At 42.6% G+C, this 23355-nt stretch overlaps 1 protein-coding gene across 3 annotated transcripts in view; it reads right to left on the bottom strand.

Annotated features, from left to right (window-relative positions):
• Positions 1–3212: 3212 nt before the first annotated feature.
• MFHAS1 (multifunctional ROCO family signaling regulator 1) overlaps positions 3213–23355 on the bottom strand; it is a gene marked incomplete at its 5' end in the record, with an annotated part of 95334 nt that continues 75191 nt past the window's right edge. Inside the window, 3 exons of one of the 3 annotated variants that reach the window (XR_014019125.1) lie at positions 3213–5718; positions 10237–10347; positions 16290–16416. Coding sequence is in view for 1 of the 3 variants with exons in the window: in XM_081269194.1 (XP_081125320.1) it covers positions 5685–5718; positions 16290–16416 (161 nt within the window). Of the gene's footprint in view, positions 5719–10236; positions 10348–16289; positions 16417–23355 lie in introns of those variants that run through there. The other 2 variants (XM_081269194.1, XR_014019126.1) reach the window with 2 other exon arrangements.

Genomic DNA, 23355 nt, shown 5'->3' with positions numbered 1-23355 from the left:
CCCTTTGGCAGTCTGTTCTCTGTCCCCCTCAGAAATAGCTGAGGAGCTGTTCCTCTTATGGCAAAGCCCTGACTCAGCTTGGAACTGAGGGAGGAACCCTCTTTTGGAATGGCACCCCTGCTCCATCGTGGGTTCTGAGGAGGGTGCGGAGGCAGCCTCTGGTCTTGGCTTACCTCCCCTGGCATGGCATTTCCCCCTTGTGTGAGAGCTGAGCAGGAATAATCAGGCTGTATCGTTGGCCCTCTGTAGAGCTTTAGTCCTACAGACTGGAGGGGCCCATGATGTTTTCAGACACTTTTGCCTGGGATAGAGCTTCTGCAACAAGGGGCTGGGGAATCCTCAAAAGGGTCCGTAGCTTGTCGCTCACTAAGGAAAACTATAGCCCCAGACAGGGAGTCAAGTGAAGGGGGAAATCTCCTTCTACTTAGCCACAGCTGCCCAGAATGAAAGGCCCAGGATAGAACTTCCAGAACTTGGAACTATGGGGGATCTACTGGGGATTTATCAGCTTTTCTTTGCTATGACTAAAATACCTGAAACTACCAAGGAGGAATTATTTATTTTGGCTCATGGTTTCAGACCTTTCAATTCATGGTCACTGACTCCATTGCTCTGGGTCTGAGGTATAGCTGAACATCGTGGTAGAAGGTTTGGTGAAGGAAAGCGGGGATGGTGTGGGGGGTGGTATGGGGGTGGGGGGTGGTGGAGGGGAGGGAGAGAGAGGCAGGCCAGAGACAAGATATAGTTCCCGAGGGCATGCTACTGGTCACCTATTTCTCCAGCCATGCCCCACCTGCCTACAGCTACCAACCAGTAGTCCATTCAAATTATCAACCCACCAAATGGATTAATCCACCCATGAGGTGTTATGGTTTGGATCTTTAATGTCCCCCAAAAGCTCATGTGTTAGGTGAAATTCTAGTAATTTCAGAGGTGAAATTACTAGATTACAACTGCTATAACCTCATTCGTGAATTAACCCATTTTATTGAGTTAATAATTCAAAGGGACTATTGGGTGGAAACCAGAGGCAGATAGGGCACGGGTAGAGGAAGTAGTCACTGAGGGCATGGATAAGGGTCTCCTAAAAAACGTTGAAGTTTCCACAAATAAAATTTTCCCCAATTTTTGAGTCGTATGTATCTGAAAAATCTTGGACTGCATTGAAACATTATAAAATGATAATTTTAAATTTCAAATTTAAGAAATAACTTTACTATGTCTCTATAATCCTCCAATAAATTTTTCTGTCAGCAATTTTAAAAGCTTTTGTGGTCCTTCAGACATTCTTAGGCAAATCACCTGTTCTGTCTGTGGATTGCATTAAACCCAGGTGGGGGTGGAGGATAAATTTCTTAATGATCCCAAACTCTGTCTTCCAAGTATGTTACTCACACATCACAATTTCAGTTTCTCAATCTGTACACACCTTCACAATTTCTCTGCATTTGTGTTTTGACTGCACTTCACCTATTCACATAACATTCTTCTAAGACATTTTGAAGTATCTTTTTTTTTTTTTTAAGGGCTGATAGTTCCAGTACCAAAATAAATGAAGTAATTTTGTTTTTAATTTTGGTGGTGCTGGGGATTGAATCCAGGCTCTCAAGCATGCTTGGCAGGAGCACTACCACTGATTTACACTCCCGGGGCCCAGGATCAGTGTTTAGAATGACATTCATTTTATTCAAAAACATTTTTTTTTGCATAAAAAAGCACTTCTTTCCTGAAGGAACTTATAAATATTCAAATCAGGTTCTGCATGGGTGAATTTTCTCCTGCTGCTCAACCCAGATAACTTCCAAAGGTCATCTGCTCTCAAAGCCCTCCAATTCCACCGTGTCATAGGCCTTCCTTTGCAATGCAGGTGCAAGTCCCACCAGGTGATGACTTTCTTCACTTCCTGTCCCACTATAGCAGTCATGTGCAAAGTAGCCCTGTGCAGTGAGAATCAGCAGAGGAGCAATTTCTGTGTGTTAGGTGTGCTAGATTCGAAGTTCACTAAACGTGGAACCTACTTCAAAAAACTCACCAGTTGGAGGAAATAGCCTTGGGAGGGAACAATGTATGTGATAAATAATGTACTTCTAATTGTCAACACTGATACCTGCTTTTTTGTGTGACCTGCTCAGCAAGTTTAAAAAACTTAAAAAACTTCCCGATAAAAAAAAAAAAAAAGAGGACCAAATTGATGATGTATGCTCCAACTGTGCTCTCTCCCGACAGGAGGGGACAGCAGTGGCACTGAGCATTAGCTGTGAGGGGAGCCACTCCACAGGGGCCACACTTCCCGTAATACTACCCTTGGAGATTTTACCAAATGGTTTCCACTTTTCCACAGGGAGAGGATTGTTTGAATTCAGGGCACCCGGGGTGGCCTCACTTTTTTTTTCAGAAACCACGTGACAAGGCCCTCCTGGTCCAAGGGGGTCCCTTCTTTCCTTGTGCCCAACGTCTTAGCATCTCAGGTCAGGGCTTGTCCGGTCTGGTCCTCTCCCCAGAAGCTGTGTCTCTATAAGAAACAGCCACATTGGTTTTTATCTCCATACCAGCTATCTGTGCTTTTGAAAAATACAGCAGGAATGGAGCATCAGTCTGGCCCCCTGAAGGCCTCCTCTCTCCCTGCCAGAGGCTCCAGGGTAGGACTTACAAGGCTGTGGCAGAACTCCTGCTAAGAGCCCTTGAAAGGCAGATCAGGGAAAGGGAACTTCCAGACCTATCATAAATTCATAAGCTTTGATTTATAAATATAATGGCTCACTGAAAAGAGGATCTGGTTTAGAGGCAGTGCCGGTGTTGGGGACAGGGGTCAAGCTCAGACAGCATGCTGGCCTAGTGTGTCTGAGGCCCTGGGTTCCACCTCCAGCCCCAGGAGACAGCCAGTGTTCCAGACTCAGAGTTTTAGAACAGGGACTGAGTCATCCCCTCAGGGATTCAGTCCCCAGATAGAAGAAAGCTGCCAACCCCCATGGCTCAAATTTAAGAACCAAACATATAAAATAGCTACTCCTTAACCGATAAAATTAAAAACAAAATCAGAAATAACTAAACTCTGGGAATATCATTGCTTAACCATTTCTTTGTATTTTTATTGAGGTTTTTTTTTTGTATTTTTTTTTTTTAATTTCTGCCCAAATACCACAGTGAACTGAGAAACCACAATTACAATTCACAGACTGTGGCATGAAGAACATCACACACTCCATCAGGAATCACATCAAACCCTTTCCTCTTTATTCATTCAAAAGAGAGTCCAATGCACAAGTGTCAAATATGAGCACTGTCATTTTTTTTTCTTTTCTTAGAAGGGGAAAAACATTTATTCTGGCAGCACTTTTACAATTCCAGGAAGTGGCTCTGATACCACAAGTTGCAGGAATAGAAACCATAACAAACTTGGAGGGCATTTCTTTGAGAGGCAAGGGACTCCGTGGTTGGAAAAAAAATTCTTCTTGTGCTTAGTGAATTGCCTATCAGCCTCGGCGGGCCGCTGAAATCTTCCTGGGTGTTGAAAGAGAAAACGGAATTTCCTACATAGACATTGTGGAAAACTCCTGTAGAGCAGAGTGTTTTCTGTATCTCCAACCCTCCCCCCCCCAGGCTGAAGCAAGTTCTCACGCTTTGCTTTTTCTGGAGCTTCTTGTGGTCACATGACCCTCTTATCATGTAAACCTTTTGGCCAAAACACACGTGGCAGCAAGGTTTCCTCTTACACTGCTTCTCTAGGGTTCAGATGACAGCACAAAACATGACTGGTCAAAAAAGAGCAGATATTAAGAACATGGGCATTTATGTTCGTAAAAATAGCAAACACTTTGAGAGTATGTCACCCGAAGGGGCATTATTTCCATTTATATGGCCCTAAGGGGAGTTGGCCCAAAGTCATATGCTTGGGAGTCTCTTTCAAAGGACTGGTCAAGTCAGTTGATTGGACAGTGTAAGTACTGTCACATGCCAATTAAAAAAAAACCTATTGCCCAACAATTCAATGGTCCATAAAGCAATTAAATGTTACCATTCAGATCACACACACACACACACACACAGGAGAACTGTGACAAAAGGATTAACCAGATTAGTCTTATGATTCTGTTCTAAAAGGAAAATGAAATCTCCAACTTGAAGTGTCATATATTCAAGTATTTAAAAAAAATGTAAAAACAATCTGATCCCACTCTTGATTTTAAGATGATAAGGAAATCATAACCAGGGCTTCTGGAGTCAGTGAAGTTAACTCCTGGGGCACAAAATATTTTATAAAAATTGATTTGTGAGGTCGTGAAATGCAGCCCACTTGTCATTCTTTCTTTTGAACATGTGGAGACCACTGTGGCATTCCAAGAGTCAGTGCTTTCTAAACAAAGTGAAAGAGTAACACCAGCTGACTCGCTCTTCTGTCTGACACTGGTGAGAAACAGTTTTGCACATTTTCTATCAACACGCGCAGGAGGCAGATGTAAACAGAGTCCTTTACATTCTTCAAAGAATGTGCTACTACTGCAGCATATGCTGTTTGGCCCCAATTAGGAGGAGGCTAGAGAGCAACTTGTAGGGTTTGCTTTTTAACTTTTACCTCCTGGAGATTTCAAAACAAGCGTTTTACTAGTTCTTGGCAGTAGATTGTCCTACAAGAGGCTCTGTATGAATAGCCAGTGTGGGATTATGTTCCCCAGCTAGGAAGCTCACTACCTGAAGGTCCCACAGACCAGATGTGGAGGGCTCACCAAGTGCTCTGCTAAATTCTGGACCTGTTCTAGAAAGGAGAGGTAATAATTAGCAGAGCCCCTTGCATGATTCAAAACAGACTCCCGATGATCTTAAGCTACACTAACTGAGGTTTTCCATGAACTCTTTGTTCCAGAAGAGCGCCCCGTCTCTGCCTCGATACTAATGATATGTGGGTAAGGAACAGGAATGCTTCTGCCACCATGCCCAGTGACTTACAGGCAGGGACCTTGGATAAAGATGGGAAGGGACACTGCCTGATATGCATGTTGAAGGATCCTGTGGATGACTGGCAATCTACGAAGCAACACTAGATCCGTGGGCTAACAGATACACAGACATCTTTTTTCTTTTCTTTTTTAAATCTGAGAAGGCGATTAAAGAATAAAGAAAAGAACAAAAAAAAATGTCTTATACTAAAATAAGAAATCAGCCCCATCTTGGCACAGTTCTCATGCAAAATATTGCACCCAGTGTTAACTAACGCTAGAAGCTTCAAACTGTATAAATTTAAATGTATTTGCATATTATAAAAATAAAGATAAACATATACATATTTTACACTAGTTACGGAACAGCAATGAATGTCAGTTGATTCCTCTTTCACATTGAACAGAACTGAAACCCGAGTGCTCTAAATACTGCCACTGTACTGTAACTATGGCTTATATGTGCACGGAAAACAAAATCCCTGAGAAGCCATTCGACTTTTTTTTTTTTTTCTTTTCTTCAAGTAGCGCTCTCCTTGGAGGATCACAGTTCTGAGGTTCCGGTTGTGAAACTGTAGCTCCATGCTCTCTCTGTCCTTCCTCCGCCCCCTCCACACCTCTGCGGTGGTCCTCTGGAAGCACCCTGAGCTCGTCTTCACTCCAGTGCCCAGCCTGTGCTTGGAGGTGCAGAGGGTTCCCAGGTGAGTTGTGATGCTCTATTTTCTCCATGGAAATCCCACAGTCCACAAGTCACTGGTTTCTGTGCTTTTCACCAACGTTCTTCCTAGATGGGTGTAGGAGAGGAGAGTACAGAAATGACTACAGTGAACCAACACTGACAGTGTGACTGATAAGAAATGAAGAGTGACGATCGACACAGATTCATTTTCTGCATGGGTTTTCATCTCTACTTCTCTAACTCCTTATAAACATGTAGAGGTCAGGCCACTACCATCCTCACGGAGGGAAGTTGTTTTAGCAGTAAATCAATCAAGTATTTCTGTTTGTGAAGTTAGTCTCAGATCAGCCATAAAGAGGGAGTGATGCTAATTGGCCACAACACTTATTCCATTGTAAATTTTATAGCATAACTATAGATTTTTAATTTACAACCCAAACTCTATAATCACAAAACTGCTTCCTTTCAATAAACACATGCACACACGTGGACCCAGGTTACACAACACTCCAGGAGGGGAAATATATACCAACAAGAGAGAATGGATGCCTATCTGGATCTGAAAAGCGTGATTTGAGGTAGTGTTATAAGCAAGGTTGTTGACTCAGACCTAGAGTTTGATGGTTATGCACTGAAGAATCCGCTGCATCTCAACTGACTAGACACAGCAGCATTCAAGTCAAACCAAATAGCTACAGGAAACGAACATCAAAATCCCCATCCTTTACTTTAGCTTTCCTACAATGACATGGGACAGCGTGTTTTAAAAGCATTTTAGCACCATTTAAGAAACCATACAAGAACAAGGAAAGGAAAGGAAAAAGGGGTATGATCTCTGTCCCTCATCCCATCTCTACATGCTTCCTGAGTTCATAGACACTGATAATTCAGTGTCCACCTAAGACACCCTTCCATCCCAAGTAAGAATCAGCTTGGTCAAGCTTAATGAAAACATCACCAAAAGTAAGTTTCTTCCATTTGCTAATTCCATGCAGGGAACGGTTCCTTTCACTGTAGCACATGATTTGATTAATTCTCACCTACTGACAATCCCACCAGGTTAGCTAAATCTTACTCTGCACTTGAATGAGAGAGAAGCTAAGTCCAAGAGGTTAAATGACTTCCTGAAGGGAGTTGAAACCACTAGTGAGGGCAGAGCCAGGCTTTTAACCAGGGTCATGTGAGTCCAAAGCATGCTTGATGAATATAAGGCAGGTTGGCTCTTTGAGATCCTCAGGATAGTTTCGCATTTCTGTGGCCCCCAACTATGAGAAGGCCTATTAATACAGTCAACTCCCAGTAGAGAAGCTTTTGAAACTGTCTCAAATTCAAGCAATAATAATATGACTGATCTAACTGTAAAGAGGATGATAGTGTGAAAACATCCCAACCAGGCAGTTGGCTTTGGTGCTATGATTTGGGGTTCATATGGGTGATGGGCTACATAACAATTTTTTTTTTTTTCACCGAATCTAATGAACCTTTGGAAATGCAGCCAGTTGGATCTGGCTGGCTACTCCCTTGAGTCACATGTAAGACTGAGAAATGCAAGAACCCCTAATCCAGGGCACCTGAGAGGAGATATCCCATCATTTACCGTTTTCAGCAGTTTTCCACATCACTACCCTTTTCACTTTTGAGTTCTTAGGGGAAAAATCCATCAAATCTCCCACCCTCTCTATTTCTCAATAAACTCGTCCTTCAACATCCACCTCAAATACTACTTCCTGGGACTTTTCCTGATTCCTCCTGGTGGAGTTCTTTCTTTCGAGTGCTCCCCAGACTCTGCTCACACACCTGTCATGGCAGGCATCTTATTTTAATAGCAATTCAACACTCACAAATTTGTCTGCTTATTTCTTTGATTCTCGTTCCATAAAAAAGTCTCGAGGGCAGGGTCTGACTTGGTTGTTTCTGCATCCTCAAAGTTGTGCAGGGAAAAAAATAACTGATTAGAGTTAGAAGGCTTCCCAGAGACAAAACATGGCCATAAGGACAACAGACCTTCACTGGGTAGAAGGGAAAGGTGGCAGCCTTTTGAGGGATGGCAGCCACCAGGGGGCGCTGTGGTTGACGCCCTCCATAGTAAGGGAGCATCTCTGGGTCAGCAGAGGGTCTGGGATCTGTGAAGGGCCTTGTGGGATATGCCCAGAATTTTGAACTTGAACTTGTAATAACCAGGAAGACATCTAAAGTTTATGGAGAAAAGAGCAAAACGATTAGAGGGTAACAGGCCAATAGACACCCCATCACAGGGATCTCAGCAGAAACAGGGGAGTCTAGAGGAAAGCACAATGCTGAAAAGAAAGTTACATGGCCAAGTTCACACATGTTAAGGCACATTGCTAAGAGGGGACAACAGGTCTTGGTGATAGACCATGCATGGGGAATAGAGGAGAGGAAGGCATTGAATCTGACAAATTCCTAGGCTGGGAAGATGGTCACAAAGCTCTGCCACTACCTGTGACAGAAAACACAGACAGATGAAGATCTCTGAGAGAGAAAGACAACTAATTCAGTCCTCCACCTGTGAAGCCTATAGGACGTCCAGGGGAGCTGCCAGGTGGGACACTGGAGACTGAGGTGTGAAACTGAAGGGAGGGCTCAGCCTGGGGGTTCCCAGGTTATCGAACCTGACACTCCCAGGATGGAACAAAGAAATTTTGACTCAAAGTACTTAAACACTTAGGCTAAAAATGAAGCCATAACATTTTGTATTAATCATGTCTCTTATTTCTATGTTCTGACGCTTTGATATCTGGGGCCTTGCTGACCCTGGAGGAACTGGCCCTCCCAGAAGTAGCCAGGTCCTAAAAAGAGAAGACAACTCAGCTGTCCATGTACCTTGCACATACAAACGAACCAGTCCAGAGCCCAGAGCCCAGAGCCCAGCCACCTCCTTTATTGGCTCTCACACTCTGGGTCACCATCCACCTGCTCTAAGGCCCAGGTGGGGGCCAAATGCCAGACATCTAAGGACAGCCCTTCACCTGAGAACACTGAGATAATTTAAATGAGCCAACCTCAAGCTTTCTTTCACTGCCTCACTTGCTCCTTCCCAGGGAAACCACAATAAAGGCTCTGCCCATGGTTCCTCCCTCTTTCTCTGCCTCATGATCAACCCCAGTACTTCCTGCCCTAGGTAGCCTCCCATCACCAGGGTGTGACATGCCCCCTTCTCCTGGAAATTGTGAATATTAAAACATCTTTTCAATGGAAGTCGTCTGCTGATCTGTTTGCCTTACTGTACTTTAAATCTTCTATGAATATACTATATTTTTAAATATGCATGCAAGTGAGAGCCTCCAGCACTGTGAAAACTGTCCCAAAGCTGGGAGCCAAGACACAGATCGCAGATGCATGGTGCATTCCATAACTGCAACTGTGGGCAAATGGCTCTGCCTGGACTCTACACTCTGTCCTCTGTGACTTACCTGGTTGCTAGCAGGATCCAATGACTCAGGGCTTTTTTTTTTTTAATTTTATTTTTTTCATCTGAGGCATTTATACAGATACTCTTGGCATTTGTGACTACAATAAGAAAGAAAGGATAGCTCTCCTTTCCTCTCTATTCTATGAAGGGAGGGTTGGCATACTGAGGTTTACTGCAGGTACCTTATAAACAGATCTTTGTGCACTTTGTGCACCTGTGCTGGTGGTAGAGGAGAAGGGAAGCCAATGGCTTACCTACCTAACCAGCTTACACATTTATCTTCCTTGAGTAGGTACCTCAATTAATAAGCTGCTAGGTAAGTTGGAAGGTAGATTTTTGCCACAACATCTACATCTTCAGAGGAATTTTGTTTTTATTTTTTACCCATATATATTCTATCAATATATATTCCTAGTAGAAAAGACCATAGCTGAATGTATGGAGCGTTCGTGCGCTCATGAGGAACTAGACTAAATGCTTCATCTGCAACGGTCTGTGCATATTAAACAACCTCATGAGATAGGTACTTCTATTATCTGCATTTTACAGACATTTAGAGTCATAGCACTAAGAAATAGTAAAGAACCAAACTTGGGAAATGTAAAACAACCTTAAGAAAAGAAATATAAACACTTATTTTTAAAAAGTTACATGCTGCATTAACCAACCTCGGCTTTTCCTGATGTTATATTCTGGCATAACCATAGAATATATGTGTGGTACTGGGAAACAAACCCAGGGCCTCTTTGCATGCTAAACAAGTACTCTACCTTTGGGCTATATCATCGGCCCTTTTAATTTTATTTTGATACATGGTCTTACTAAGTTGCCCAGGCTGGCCTTGAACTTGTGATCCTCCTGCCTCAGTCTTCTGAGTAGCTGAGATTACAGGTGTGGGTCACTGTGCCCGGCATGGTGTAAATATTTAAAAAATTACTTTTTTTTTCCTAGCAAGCATCTAATATATGGACTTATGAAATATTATAGTAAATTAAACAAAAGAATCAAGTGGTTTCCTATTCCTAATTTCCTAATGTGAGTGGATTCTGGACAAGTAAAAGATTAGCTACCCTAGGATACCCTGCTCTGTGGAATCTCTTCATCCCCAGCCCCCCTCACCCCATTAGCTCTCCAGTCTTCAGGAGGGTCTTACCTATTCAAGACACTCTCTGCACTTCCCACAGACTTACCCTTAATACTTGGTGCTCCTAAAGTCACAGATTGGGTACAGTAAAAATGATGGCATAAGGGAAAGAAGCACTATCTTTTCCACTTAATTTTCCAAGAAAGTATGAAGGTACCTAAGCAGAGAGGGGAAAAATTCCAGTATCAATGTGGCTGATGGGAGACTAAAGGATTGAAGAAACATAATTTCTCCTAGCCTGGAAGAGCAGCCAGGCAATGAGCTGTTACTCCTTGCATAGGATAAAACGAGTCAATGCAAACCAATGTGACCACTCCACAGGCAACATCCACACTTGGCCTTTTCCTCCAAAACACCAGGCCATTCCCACCTTCCATGTTTTAAAATTCTGGGGTCCCTGAGAAATTCTCCATTGTGATCAAGCCAAATTCATCTTGTGCCATTGTTTTTTAGAATAGGTCATCAAGCCCATGCTAACTAATCTCAGTGCACAAAGGCATTCTTTGCCCCTTTATTTGGTGAGAAGAAAGATCACAGTCTTCATTCTATTTGTTATAAAAGCCTATTTCAGTTGGCCTTAAATATCCTTTGTCATAACAAAGTCATTGCAAAAATTCCTGTGCAAAGTAATCAGTGTACTTTTGAGAATACTTAGAAGCAGCAAGTCACTGGAATTTAGTGGGGCTGTTGCTTGAGTGAGAATTCTACTGTACATAGGCAAGAGTCCAAGTTTTTAAAAAGGGGCTTTGAAATGTGGTATATCAGCCTTGCCCTCTATTGTTATGAGTACTTTCTGGAAAAGGAGAAAGCTTGGCCCAGCAATTTCTAAACCAGCCCATTTTCACTAATTCTATAACATAGGACCCACCAAAATCAGAATTAATAGCCTTCTTCACTCTCTATAAAAACTCCCGCCACTCCCCAGATGATGGAAAACACAGACGTAGTGCCACTAGAAGAGAAAGGTCAACTGTCAGGAAATGAAAATGATACATCCCCACTTCCTGTATGTTCAAGGGTCAGTCCATTAAGAAACCACATGGAAGAATGTGGGTTGAGTGCCAGCATGCCTCAAGGTAAAATGTTTTCACTTGCTAACCTGTTTAATTCTGTCTTTTGCACAGAAACCAGCCGTTCAATTTGATTACCAGGCAGTTTGTCACATAGTGCACAGTTCATTTGGTGGAGCAGGACATTGCTCTGAAATTCTTTGGAAAGAAAAAGAGAGACACTCTGCAGAATACCTACAAATGACATACCACTGGCAAGCTGCCATTTACCCAAAGAAGCTCATGTTCCCTGTGAGCTAGAATATTAAGTGTCTCAACCTGGAAGCAACTGGATGGAGATAGGCATTCACAAATAAAAATGTATTCTCTTTCTCCTTTCCCTACTGAGAGTACAGTCAGCGCTCCCTATTCTTGAGTTCTGTATCCTTGGATTCAACCAATTGCAGGCTGAAAATGTTTGGAGGTGGTAGGATACTGCATGTGTATGGAACCTGCCCTCATCATGATCCCCTAAACTATACAGTTTAGCAACTATTCATACAGCATTTGCATCATATTATAAGTAATTTAGAGATAATTTATAGTGTATGGGAAATACGTGTAGTATAATTATACTCAGGTATTCATAGTATTATTTTTTTTTTATAGAAAGGACTTGAGCAACTGCACATTCTGGTGTCCACAGGGGTGGAGAGGGGGTTCTGTAAACAATCCTCTGATGGATACCATAGGGCGAGTGCTTACTTGTGCCCCTTGCAACTCTTAAGGTCCAAGACTCAGCATCCCTTGAATATCTAGGGGTCAACTGGGCTGCCTCCAAGAAGCCCTGAAGGAAGGTCATTTCCCTCCATGCAGCTCCACCTTCATTTCATCCTTCCTTCATCCAAGAAACAAGGGACTGGCAGTGGGGGTACAAATTCAACTCATTACCATGGGAACTGAACTGTGCCTGGGATAACATGTTTTTCTGGGAACTTCTTTAAAACTCAGAAATCTGTTGCACTCTAACACACTAGGCAGCCAAACCACTAAAAATATCAATGGACTGCATGGGACACTAGGTGATGTATTAGGCACAAGTAACAGCAATTAGCACAAGATTTTTTTCTGATGAAGATAGACTGATACACTGCATGACTCTTTAAATACACTGATAGTCGTTAATGGGTGAGTTTTATGGTATACAAATTTTACAACAGTAGAGCTTAAAAATATGCATCTCACACAAATTTTGTCCTTGACGAAGTGGGAATTTCTTGGAGCAACTCATGCGAATTTGCTACAAGATGCAATGTTCATCTCCTGTCAAATGCATATATCCTTAAAAATCCTGATCTCCAAAGTATGGAAAATGACTCATGTTTCTGTTTGATCATCAGCAAAGAGGACAAGAAGCCACTTAGTTCCCGTTTCTTCCCGGAGGGCCAGGTGTGGGAAGGGAGGCACTTCATTTCGTTCCTGAGACCTCTTCTCAATAGAATGATGGTGGACACCTCAGCCACCAACCACTGAGACAAGCCACAAGAGTAAATCACATTTTCAAAAAAATGACTCCTGATTCTCTGACTCTCCCCATGAGGGAATAAAACATCTAGAAAAATTTTAAGTGAGAATTAAGGAAGCTTGGGATTCATAAGGAAGACTCATGGAAGAGCTCTTGCCTAGCACCCGTGAGGCCTTAGGTTCAATCCCAGTACTGCAAATAAACAAAACCAAAAACTCATAAGGAGGCCCAATTAATAGCCATGGACCTTTTTTTCTTTATGAACTGCACTGTACCACCATTTTTTTTCATTTAGTCACAGGCAGGTAGTTAAATGACAAGTGTCTGATCTCATCTATAAAAGAGAGGAGTCAACTCAACTGAGGAAGGTTTGCCATATCTTTTTTAAAACCAAATAAGATCTAGATCAACAAAAGTCAGGGTCTCACTGAGTGGCTTAGCGTCTTGCTTTTGCTGAGGCTGGCTTTGAACTCATGATCTTCCTGCCTCAGCCTCCTGAATCGATGGGATTACAGGCGTGCGCCACCATGCCTGGCCATCCTTTCTTAATGTGAACTATAAATGATGTGTTCACCCTACCTGAAAGCAGAAGGGACTGTGACAGGGTGACAGCAATGCAGCACCCCTCCGTTCCATCTTTGTGCTGCCCATTGGACATGAACAAGAAAAAGGTGCCAACAGACAAAGGTGAGGCCTCACCGGCTGGGAGCCCACCCTTACCAGGTGCAGAAGGAATCCGAGAGACCAGGATATCCAACCCACACACATAAATCAACTGAGAGACTACTGTGTTTTTAAGACTCATGCCTGGTCCCTTCCCCTAGAAATTCCGATACATATGCCTGATGAAAAAAGTTCCGTTTTGTCCATTTTGTGGGATGACAGAAAGTAGAAGATTGCTCTAATGATCAACAGCCTCAGTCTCCCAATTTCTAGTGCCTGCCAGGACTCCAAATCTCAGGCTCATCACCAGGCCACATTGACTTAATGACTACCTCTTTTGACAGCTATCCTCATGGATCCCCTCAATCTCCTGCTCCAGCACACTGTCACCCCCATGTGCTTTTAGACCTTCCCCTGGGCATGGCCTGCCTCCGTGTATGCTTTTGTGTTCATGGATGAGCTGTGGATGCTTAAAGAGTATGAGGTGTAAAATAGGACGGCACAAGCAGGGGCTTCAAATCTAAGCATGTGTTAATGTATATAGTCATGCAAGGTACAGTTTCTCTTCACCTCCATGCTAAAAACTAAGTCCTGCCAGAGAAGCAAAACTTTCCTATTTAAAGAATACCCCTTCATTTAGAGTTGAAAAACTGCCATCCATTTTATGAGATTTTTTTTTTTTTTTACCTGTTTCAAAATAGAGCGATTTAGATTGCTAGGTCAAAAGTGGTTCGATCTCTAACGATGCTCCCTCCAGCAAGGAGAGAGGTCAGAGTCCTCTCTCTGATTGCCCAAGATTTTAAAGCTGCTAGTTCATTTAGGTTCAATAAGCTGTCAGAGGGAAAGGCTGATAACATTTTTTTTTTTTCCCAGGCTGGTGTAAATGCGGTCTTTCTGTGGCAGGACAAGAAGCCCATGGGAAAACACTGATAACACTGGCTGGGTGCCAGTATAGCTTCCTTGTGCAAATGGATATTATAACTCCTACCTCTACCTCGCCTATTAAATGGCATGCATCTTTGGCAAAACAATAGATTAATGTCTCTCTTATCTCTCTTGGGAAATTTATGCCAATGGTAAGTGTATTGAATAACTGTTTCCCTGTATTCCCATACCTGCTGCTTCTAAAATACCCCCTCATCCTGACCCTAGATGAATCAAAAAAAGGGGGGGGGGTCAATATGCACGAGTTCAAAAAACAAATTCAAAAAGACATGAAAAAGTTTCTGCATGTTGGTATGTTCAGGACAGGGGATAATAGGAACTTGCTAAGTAATCCTCCTTTAATATTTAGGAAGCACGTCAAGATTTCAGTGTGGTTAGGGTCATATCAGTGATGAAATATACTAGGCACACATGTTAGATTAAATAGGATTATGAATATAGTATTAGATAAGAGCTTCCCTTCAGTGATATTTTCCAGCAAAGATGGATTAGGGATGTTCTGTCAAGTAAGTTGCTCCATTTGGAGAAAAGGGGGCCTCACATCTCCACGGCAGCTGCTAATGTGTGACAATGCCACTGGGAGAGCCTGGTGGTGCAGAGAGCACCACAAAAGCTCCTGGAAACCAGAGAAATGAAAAGTTGTGCTGCAATTGTGCACAAGGGATCAAAATGCATTCTGCTGTCATAGGCACCTAATTAGAATAAATAAATAAATAACATATTTGTGCAGAAAAAAAAATGCTCCTAAAAGAGCTGCCACTTTGGGGACAAAGTATGGCTCCTACCACACAGAGCTCTGGCATATGGCTGGATAGGAAATTTCTCAAGATGAGATTAAAAGTCACAATTCTCAAAAGCAAAATTTTCAGTCTCCCTAAAAAAAAAAAAAAAAAAAAGAAAAGAAAATTTAAGTGGGAAAAAATAATTCTATATGGCCAACCAAGCAGAAAAATTAAAGTCTGCTGCATGCCTATGAGTCATGTTGCCAATATCACCCGGATAATGAGATGTGACCAAGAAGATCTGTGGCTGCTTTTTCAAGGTAGGAGGTACATGGACATTTCATCTCAGTTTGAAAACAGCCTTCTTAGTTCCTAGTATTAAAAAAATTAAGAATATAAGTTAAAAACCCAAACAAACAGGGTGGGTTTCATCTAAAATACCAAGCTCACATTCTACTCAATAATTAGTGTGCATGAGTGCATTCTGTCTTTAAGTCCTTTTGGGGAGAAGGGTGGTGGCAAGCTGCACAGTCCTTGATTTTCAGGGATGAACTAGAAATGCAGAGCCCCACAGCAAAAAAGAATCTATTATAGGCTTTTCTTACTTAATGGTCCCTCACTGGGTTCTAAAGTAAAAACCACTTAATTCTGCAATGTCAGAGTTAAGAACTCACTTGGGATACTTTTGGGGTTCCGGCAGAACCTAACAACCTTTCAACAAAGCTATGCACAAATTATCTGGGGGCAAATGTTCTTTTGATCACACATACTGGCAAATATACTAAAACCCAACAAATGGAACATTTCATTTTATAATTTGGGAGGCGGGCACTGAGGATTTAACCTAAGGGTACTTTACCACTGAACGATATCTCTAGTCCTTTTTATTTCTTTAGAAACTGGGTTTCACTGAGTTGCTGAGGTTGGCCTCAAACTGAGTCCCTAAGAATACAGGCATGAGACATGGTACCCAGCTAAATTGGACATTTGAAAATGAGCAAACTGTGTGGCTTGTTTGTGATAGCTCAATGAAGCTGTTAAAAGATGCTCTAAATTTATCAGTGAAAGTAAAAAAAATGGCAATAGCAAGCTGCGTAAGCCATGGTGTTGACATCACTCAGAAGAATCGCATCTTCCTGCAGGGACTTTTTAGGATATTCGTGCAGATGCGGTTTCACTTAGGTTTTGGTTATCACATCTACAGAGTCAGGATCAGGAGTGAGGAGCGGGGGCCAGGGGGGCTTTCCAAACTCACTTGGAACAGGGGCTGATCACAGTCGGCGTAGGTGGGTAAACCAAAGCAACATTCACTCGCTCGCTGCCATTCTTGGGGCAAATGATTTCTGCCACTCCTTCTGGTCTGGGCTGGCTCAGCAATTCCCCTGCAGGAGAAGAGGAAGATGCATTAAGAAGAGGTGCCCGGCAGAGAAAGGAACCAAGTGCTGGGGGTGGGAAAGGGAGGGAGAAGGGCAGGTAGTGAGGGTCTACAGACAACGGACTCAGAGAACAAAGGTGCGCCCAGGAACAGCAGGGTTGGCTGGGCTCCCGTTCTCACTGTCTGAATGGTCATCGGCATCACCATGGAGAAGGTTCCCGCGTGATAGCAGGCAGGCTGGTCCCCTAGACAAAGACGGCATCTGCCACCCTCCTGCTCACCTTCCTTTTCACTTACTCCAGAGATCTTTAGGAGCCAGGCTCCCTCAAGCCCAGCAACGCAGCAATGCGAGGGAGGGTGTTCATAATTAGGATTTGGGGCAGATGGGTTTGGGACAGAACGTAGCAGCCTTTCAACAAAGCCCCGTGCACAGATGACCTGGAGGGATGGCAGACTAAAGGTGTTAACAAGGTAAAGGGCCCCAAAGCAGCCCAGCCCCCTCCTGGCAAGAGCATTTCCAGGCCAGGACTGTGTGCCAAGCTCAAAGCACCAACACTGCACTATCTTATGACTAATGGGACCTAGTAAAAACGGGTGATTAACTTAATGGATTGCCACAATGCCTAGAGGAAGTCGGATACTGCATGCCCCGGGTATAGTCTCTCTCCAACTAGATCATTAACGCCTCAAGAGCAAAGCTGGACTTCTACTTCCATTCCTTCCTTCCCTGCCCATGGTCCACCCTGCCTCCCTCTGTTCTCAGGGCCAGCACAGGGTGCTCTGTCTTCAGTCTTTAATAAACAGCTCTGGCTGATGATGGCAGTTTTGGCCTGAACCGCCCTCATTGAACCTAGAAAGTAAATAAACCGGACCAGGGACACACAAGGTGTGCCCACAGGGGAGAGACATGACTGAACATCACACTTCAGCTAGACAGTAGTCATTGCTTCTACTGCTCACATGAAACTCTAGAGACCCCAGAGGACAAGCTGACAGACAGGATAAAAAATTGCCTTGCTCAAAATATCATATTTCCAGACAGGCATGGTAGTACATGCTTGTAATCCTAGCAGCTCGGGAGGCTGAGGCAGGAGGATCCCAAGTTCAAAGCCAGCCTCACCAACTTAGCGAGGCCCTAAGCAACTCAGCGAGATCCTGTCTCTAAATAAAATATAAAAAAGGGCTGGGGAGGTGGCTCAGGGATTAAAGACCTTTGGGTTCAATCCCCAGTACCCACCCCCTGCCAAAAAACCTATATTTTAAGTACCTGTTAGCTGTGCTCAAAGCACATGCTCCATGCACCAGCACTCCATGAACTTAAGAGCTTTAAGTGGACAGATCATTCAATCCATACAAGATCCTGGGAAAGGTTTGTCCTCAGTTTATAAATGGGGATGCTAATGCTCAGGGAGGTTATGTGATATACCCAGTATCAGGCGATAACAAGTGGCAGACTGGGGACATAAATTTGGGTCCTATCTCTTGGGCCCCAACCTTTGGCCACCAGCCTCTAGAATCTCCCCCAACCAGGGACTGCTTGTCCATGTCAGAACGTATTTTTCCAGGAGGAGTAACCTAAAAATCCCTATTTGAAAATAATGAACTAAAGCTTTCACATATTTATGCTTCCAGGAAAGGCATTAATTTCTGGATTGGAACATTTTTATATGGCTTTGCACAATATTCAGTACCAGAAACTGCTGGAAACACCAAATCACCACTCAAGTTCATTTGGCATCATTAGCTTGTCTCCCGGGGTCAGAACTGCACTCTGACAGTTAGGAAAAGATCCCCAAATATAAAAGCACAGTGACAAATGTAAACGTTAAATGCCATCAAAATAATAAGATGAACTCAAGCCAGCAGCATGTTAGAGCTAGACTGAAACCTGGAAGTCCTCCAGTCCAAACACCACTTGGTAAGTCGGAGCTCTCTGAGTTCTAACAGATCTGCCCCACGTCCCATGAGAGCTGTGCATCTTTAACCGCCCCCCCCCAACACACACACACACACACACACACACATCCAGTGCCAGGACCACATGAGAGGGCATTTGGAGCACCCTGGCTGGACTTCCCTCTCTGTCGCCTCTTCTGACAGTTTCAAGTTCTACTTTTGGTCCTAAGATCATCCCCGAAGCCTGCATAGCCTGGGCTCCTCTGGTTTCCCCTCAAAACCCTGCAGGTCAGAATTTCACACAGGCCTCAACTTCATCTGCTTTTGGCTCCCTGGGTTCTCTGGATTACACTACAGATGCCAAGTCCCTGTCCCCGGCACCCCACCTGGGCAACAGTCCAGGACAGCTGGCTTCTCTGCTGAGCATGTTGCAGCTTTTGGTGAGCGGAAGGTGGGTTTGCCAGAAAACTGGAAATAATCTGCAGAAGTCTATTAAGCCTTAGTTACCAATTTTGTTTAAACCAATAGTGTTACTGTCCTTCCTGAAAAAGTCAGGTAACTGGTTTTGTTTGGATCCTATTCCTAGCAGTGTGGTCCATAGTGGTGTTTGGTTTGGATGGGATTTGTACCCCAAAGGTTCATATATTGGAGACCTGATCCTTCATGTGGAAGTGCTGAGAGGTGGTGGGACCTTCAAGAGGTAGGACCTTGAGGGAGATCCTTAGGTCAACTGCACACATGTCCTCAGAAAAGATTGAGGGACTCCTCTCTCTCTGGCTTCCTCTTTTTTGCTATAATTTCTCTTCCCATAAGGGCTTCCCATCATTGCCATCTGCCATGAGGTGATGCAGCCAAACGGATTCCTTGCCAGAGACTGCAGCATGCTATTGGACTTTTAGCCTCCAAAAATGAGAGCTAATAACCCTTTTTTTTCATTATAAAGTTGGTCTGCTTCAGGTACTTTGTTATAGTAATGAAAAGAGGACTAATACACATGAAAACAGAGCATAAAGGTAGAAGGCATAGAAGTTTCACACATAAAAATATTCACTTGATGCCAATGAATATTGAGCAATAAGCGGAATACTTCATAATATATTTTTAATATTTTATTAGTTGTTGAAGAATTTTAAAATTTTATTTATTCCTTGGTATGTGGTGCTGAGAATCGAACCCCATGCCTCACACATGCTAGGCAAGTGCTCTACCACTGAGCCACAATCCCAGCCAACAGATCATAATTTCAAGTGCACTTACATTCTCCAACATATTGCTATGTGTATGTATGAATGTCACAAAAAATCCCAATATTATGTATAATTATAATATACTAATAAAAATTAATATAAAGTAAAAAGGAGGAAAAAAACCATGCATAGTTCCTAGATTGAGAACATAAGAACAACAATTTTTTCTTCTCAAACCTGTTTCCAAAATGTGAAGAGTAGTTCACAATGCATAAATCATCAAGTAAAATTGCAAAGCTAATCAACCTCAAATTTAACACAAACTTGATCTTCAAAATAAAGCACATTCTTGAGCTGAGCAACGACTGAGACTTTCCTGTATGTGGGGACTGTAGAGGATGCAGGGGAAATAGAAGATACAGACGTAAGGCATGGGTTCTGACAGGAAGGACCTCAGGGTCTGCAGAGAGAAGACGTCCATGTGAAGAACTCAATCCTGTGTGATGAGTGCCCCGAGGACATTCATACGAGATGCTAGGAGAGTGAGGGGAAGGTGAGGTCAGTGCTGATTTGCAGGATTGTGAAAGAGCTCAACAAATGGGGAATACTAGCCAAAAGACCCCCTGCTATGACTTGGATGAATATGCCGAAAGGTCCACACATATAGGCTTGGTCCCTGGGGTGGGGGTTTTGGGGATGCTGTGGACCTTTAAGAGGTGGGGCCTGTTGGAGAGGTCATCAAAAGCATGCAATGGGATTGTGGCACGCCAGTCTTTTTCTCTATTTTTCCTGCCTTGAGATGTGAATATTGGCTCCAACATGTGCTCTTGCCGTAGCATGCTGCCCTTGCCAGAGGCTCAGACCTGTGGGCTGCCTGACCTTGGACTTGAACTTCAAGATAAATGAACCCAAATAAATCTCTCTATACTTCATAGTAGCCTGTCAGGTAGTAATGCAAAGCTGTCTAATAAAACCAGTAAAATTAATTACCAATATGGAGAAAAGAATGTGTGAGGATGGGATAAACATCAACAATGTGAGAACAAACCTGAATTAACCCAGAGAGAAAAAAAATGAAGTCCATAGTAGCTTGATGTCATGTATGTATCATCTCAACCCTCATGACAACACTGTAAGGTAGGGACAGTTATTATCATCATTATAGAGGACAGGAACCCAGAGCTCAGAATGGATAAGGAAATGCTAATCGTAACAGAGGAACAGTGCCAGAATCTGGACCCAGGACTGACTGATACAGCTCTTAACCACCATATCACAGTGTCCTGTGACAAGACAAAGATATAGAGATAATTAAATGAGATAACCTATGAAAAATACCGAACACTATCATCCAGCATTTGATAATTTCTTGACACTATTATTATAGTGATAAGAAGATTATGCAAGAGCTTACTCTTCCAAATATAAAAAGAATTCGTACAAGCATATAAAAGCAATATACCATGATCAGACCATAAATTATCAACATGCAAAACATTACCTCACTAGATATTTGAAAAATTCAAATTAAAAAAAATTATATTTTTTTATATTATCCATTATCCTAACAAAAGTAAATAAAAAAGATAAATCCCCAAATTGGCAGGAGCTATAAAAAGAAAAATCATACTTATGAGAGCACGTTAACAATAAATTAAGAAAAAATGTACATTTGATTGGGTATATTTCCATTTTCAGGAACCTGCTTAAAGGAAGTAGGTTTTTCTGACAAAAAATTATACAATGATTTCTCACAGCATCATTGTGGTCCCCCCCACACCCACTGTTTATTATATGGAGAAAACTTGGGAACTTTCTCAAATGTCCCCAAAACAGGGAAATGGCTAAAAATAATCACACATTAACGACATAGAATACTATGTAATCATTAAATATGAGACTGACATTTCCATATAAATTTGAAAACACATTCTAATTAGAATTTAAAATGAAATAGATCATTCAAGGGTTAACAGTCCTGAGGTTATTTACTTGCTTTTTATGTTAGAGTCAACAATAAAAGACTACAAAGTACATTTCATATTGAGGGAGATGCCAACGATAAATGCTGATCTTTCTCCTTTGTTGGAGATTTTCTGTCCCTGTTCAGTTTCCAATGCAATCAGTGTTTTTGAAGATGCATAATTGTGGTCTACTGAGCAGCACAATGGCATCCAGAGAGACCACTACACAGTCTCCTGTGCCCATTAAAGTTATGAAAAACTGCTCTATTACTCTGGCTCAAGTCTTCTGCCATTAGAAGGCTAGCCAACTCTTATCAATTGCTTTTTCCTCTGTGCAACAAGGGAACACCAGATTTTATTACCATTTTTTTTAATTGATAGAAATAAGTGAAATGAGCCTCTTTTTTGCTTATTATAGAAATTCTCAAATGTTAGACACATTATGCAAAATACTAAAAACTTATTTTAATGACAACCCAAACCAAAATACTGAATGTTGAAATCTTTTCAGTGTAAATCAAAAAGCCCCCTGTGGGCTGGGGATGTAGCTCAGTGGTAGAGTACTTGCCTAGGAGGTATGAGACCCTAGGTTCATTCCCCAGTACAGAAAAAAAAAAAAAAAAAAAAAAAAAAGAAGGAAGCCACTTGCTGATTTGGGATAAAGACCCAAGGTATAAACCTCTCAAAACAACAAAAGTTGCCTAGGAATTTTGGGGAAACATAATCATTCAGTCCATAGCAAGGAGAAGCTGAATGAAAGAACAAATGTATGGATCAGTCTAGGTCTAGGTCTAGCCAGGAGACAGAAACACAAAGTAAGGTTTAACATAAACCATCATTTGCTGGTTGCAGGGAATTAACTTCCAAGAGGGAACAGAAGAGAACTCTAAAAAATACCATAAGGCTAAATAAGAATATCCAAGGAAGAAAATTTTAAGAAGTGGGGGAGACCCTCCCTTGCCAAAGGCTGAGATTTGGACCTTATTAGACTGGGTTTGATACAGCCCCTCTCTCCCCATATAGGTGAATTTTCTTAGGTTGCCCCAGGCCAGACTAATCCACAGTCAGTTGACCGAATCCACGAGGCGTGGCACCCAGACTGTCCTCTGGGGCTAAGAAATTCAACTGCTTGTTGGGGTTGGGGAAGGAGGTTGAGAGGAGGGTATGCTGTCGAATTCACTGGGAACCCTGATGGGGCACCAGCTAGAGTCCCTGAAGAGCTAAACCCCTCAGGAAGCCACTGAATTCATGAGGGAGACAGGTAGATAGACAACCCTCAAACCCCCTGGAAAAGGCCACTGAACTGGCCAGGAAATTGGCTGGGATGGCCATTCATTCAATAGGATTTTTCCTGCTGGGCCACTGGTAAGTCGGCTGGGGTGGCCACAGATGTTTCCCAGCACTGGGCCATCTCTACTCTCAGGAGGTACACTCTGCAGGGAGGCTGTATTCTTTGTGAGCACAGGATTTGTTTTTGTCTCAGTTAGTTCCTCTTAAAAATTAGTCAAACTGATAGGGCCAGTTGATAACTAGACATGTCCTGAGGCATAAATTCCAAAGGCAGCTGCAAAAATGTAAACCATTGAAAACTGTGAGCCTCTCCTAGACCAGGGTTTTCATTTTAACCATACATCCTTGTGATTCTTCAACTGTAAGACATACTCTGAGTTCTAGGCAATTTCAAATTGTCATCTCTAGCCATTTGTTGAATTCTGAAGTCCAGTTTTGATTATGAATAATGAGGGTTCTTTTTTTTTTTTTTAAGTAAAATAAAAAAGTACCAGAAATGCCTTCCTGTGCCTTGAAGCTTCAGGGATAATTAGTAAGCGAGTATAATCTTCAGACCAACCAGAATGAGGACTTTTGGAGATGCCCTTCATCTAAGGGTGCATTTCTACC

Source organism: Spermophilus citellus, assembly GCF_964194105.1.
Source record: "Spermophilus citellus genome assembly, chromosome: 16".
NCBI classification, from domain to species: domain Eukaryota; kingdom Metazoa; phylum Chordata; class Mammalia; order Rodentia; family Sciuridae; genus Spermophilus; species Spermophilus citellus.
Note: the sequence above shows the minus strand (reverse complement) of the source record. Positions and strands in the feature narration are given on the sequence as shown.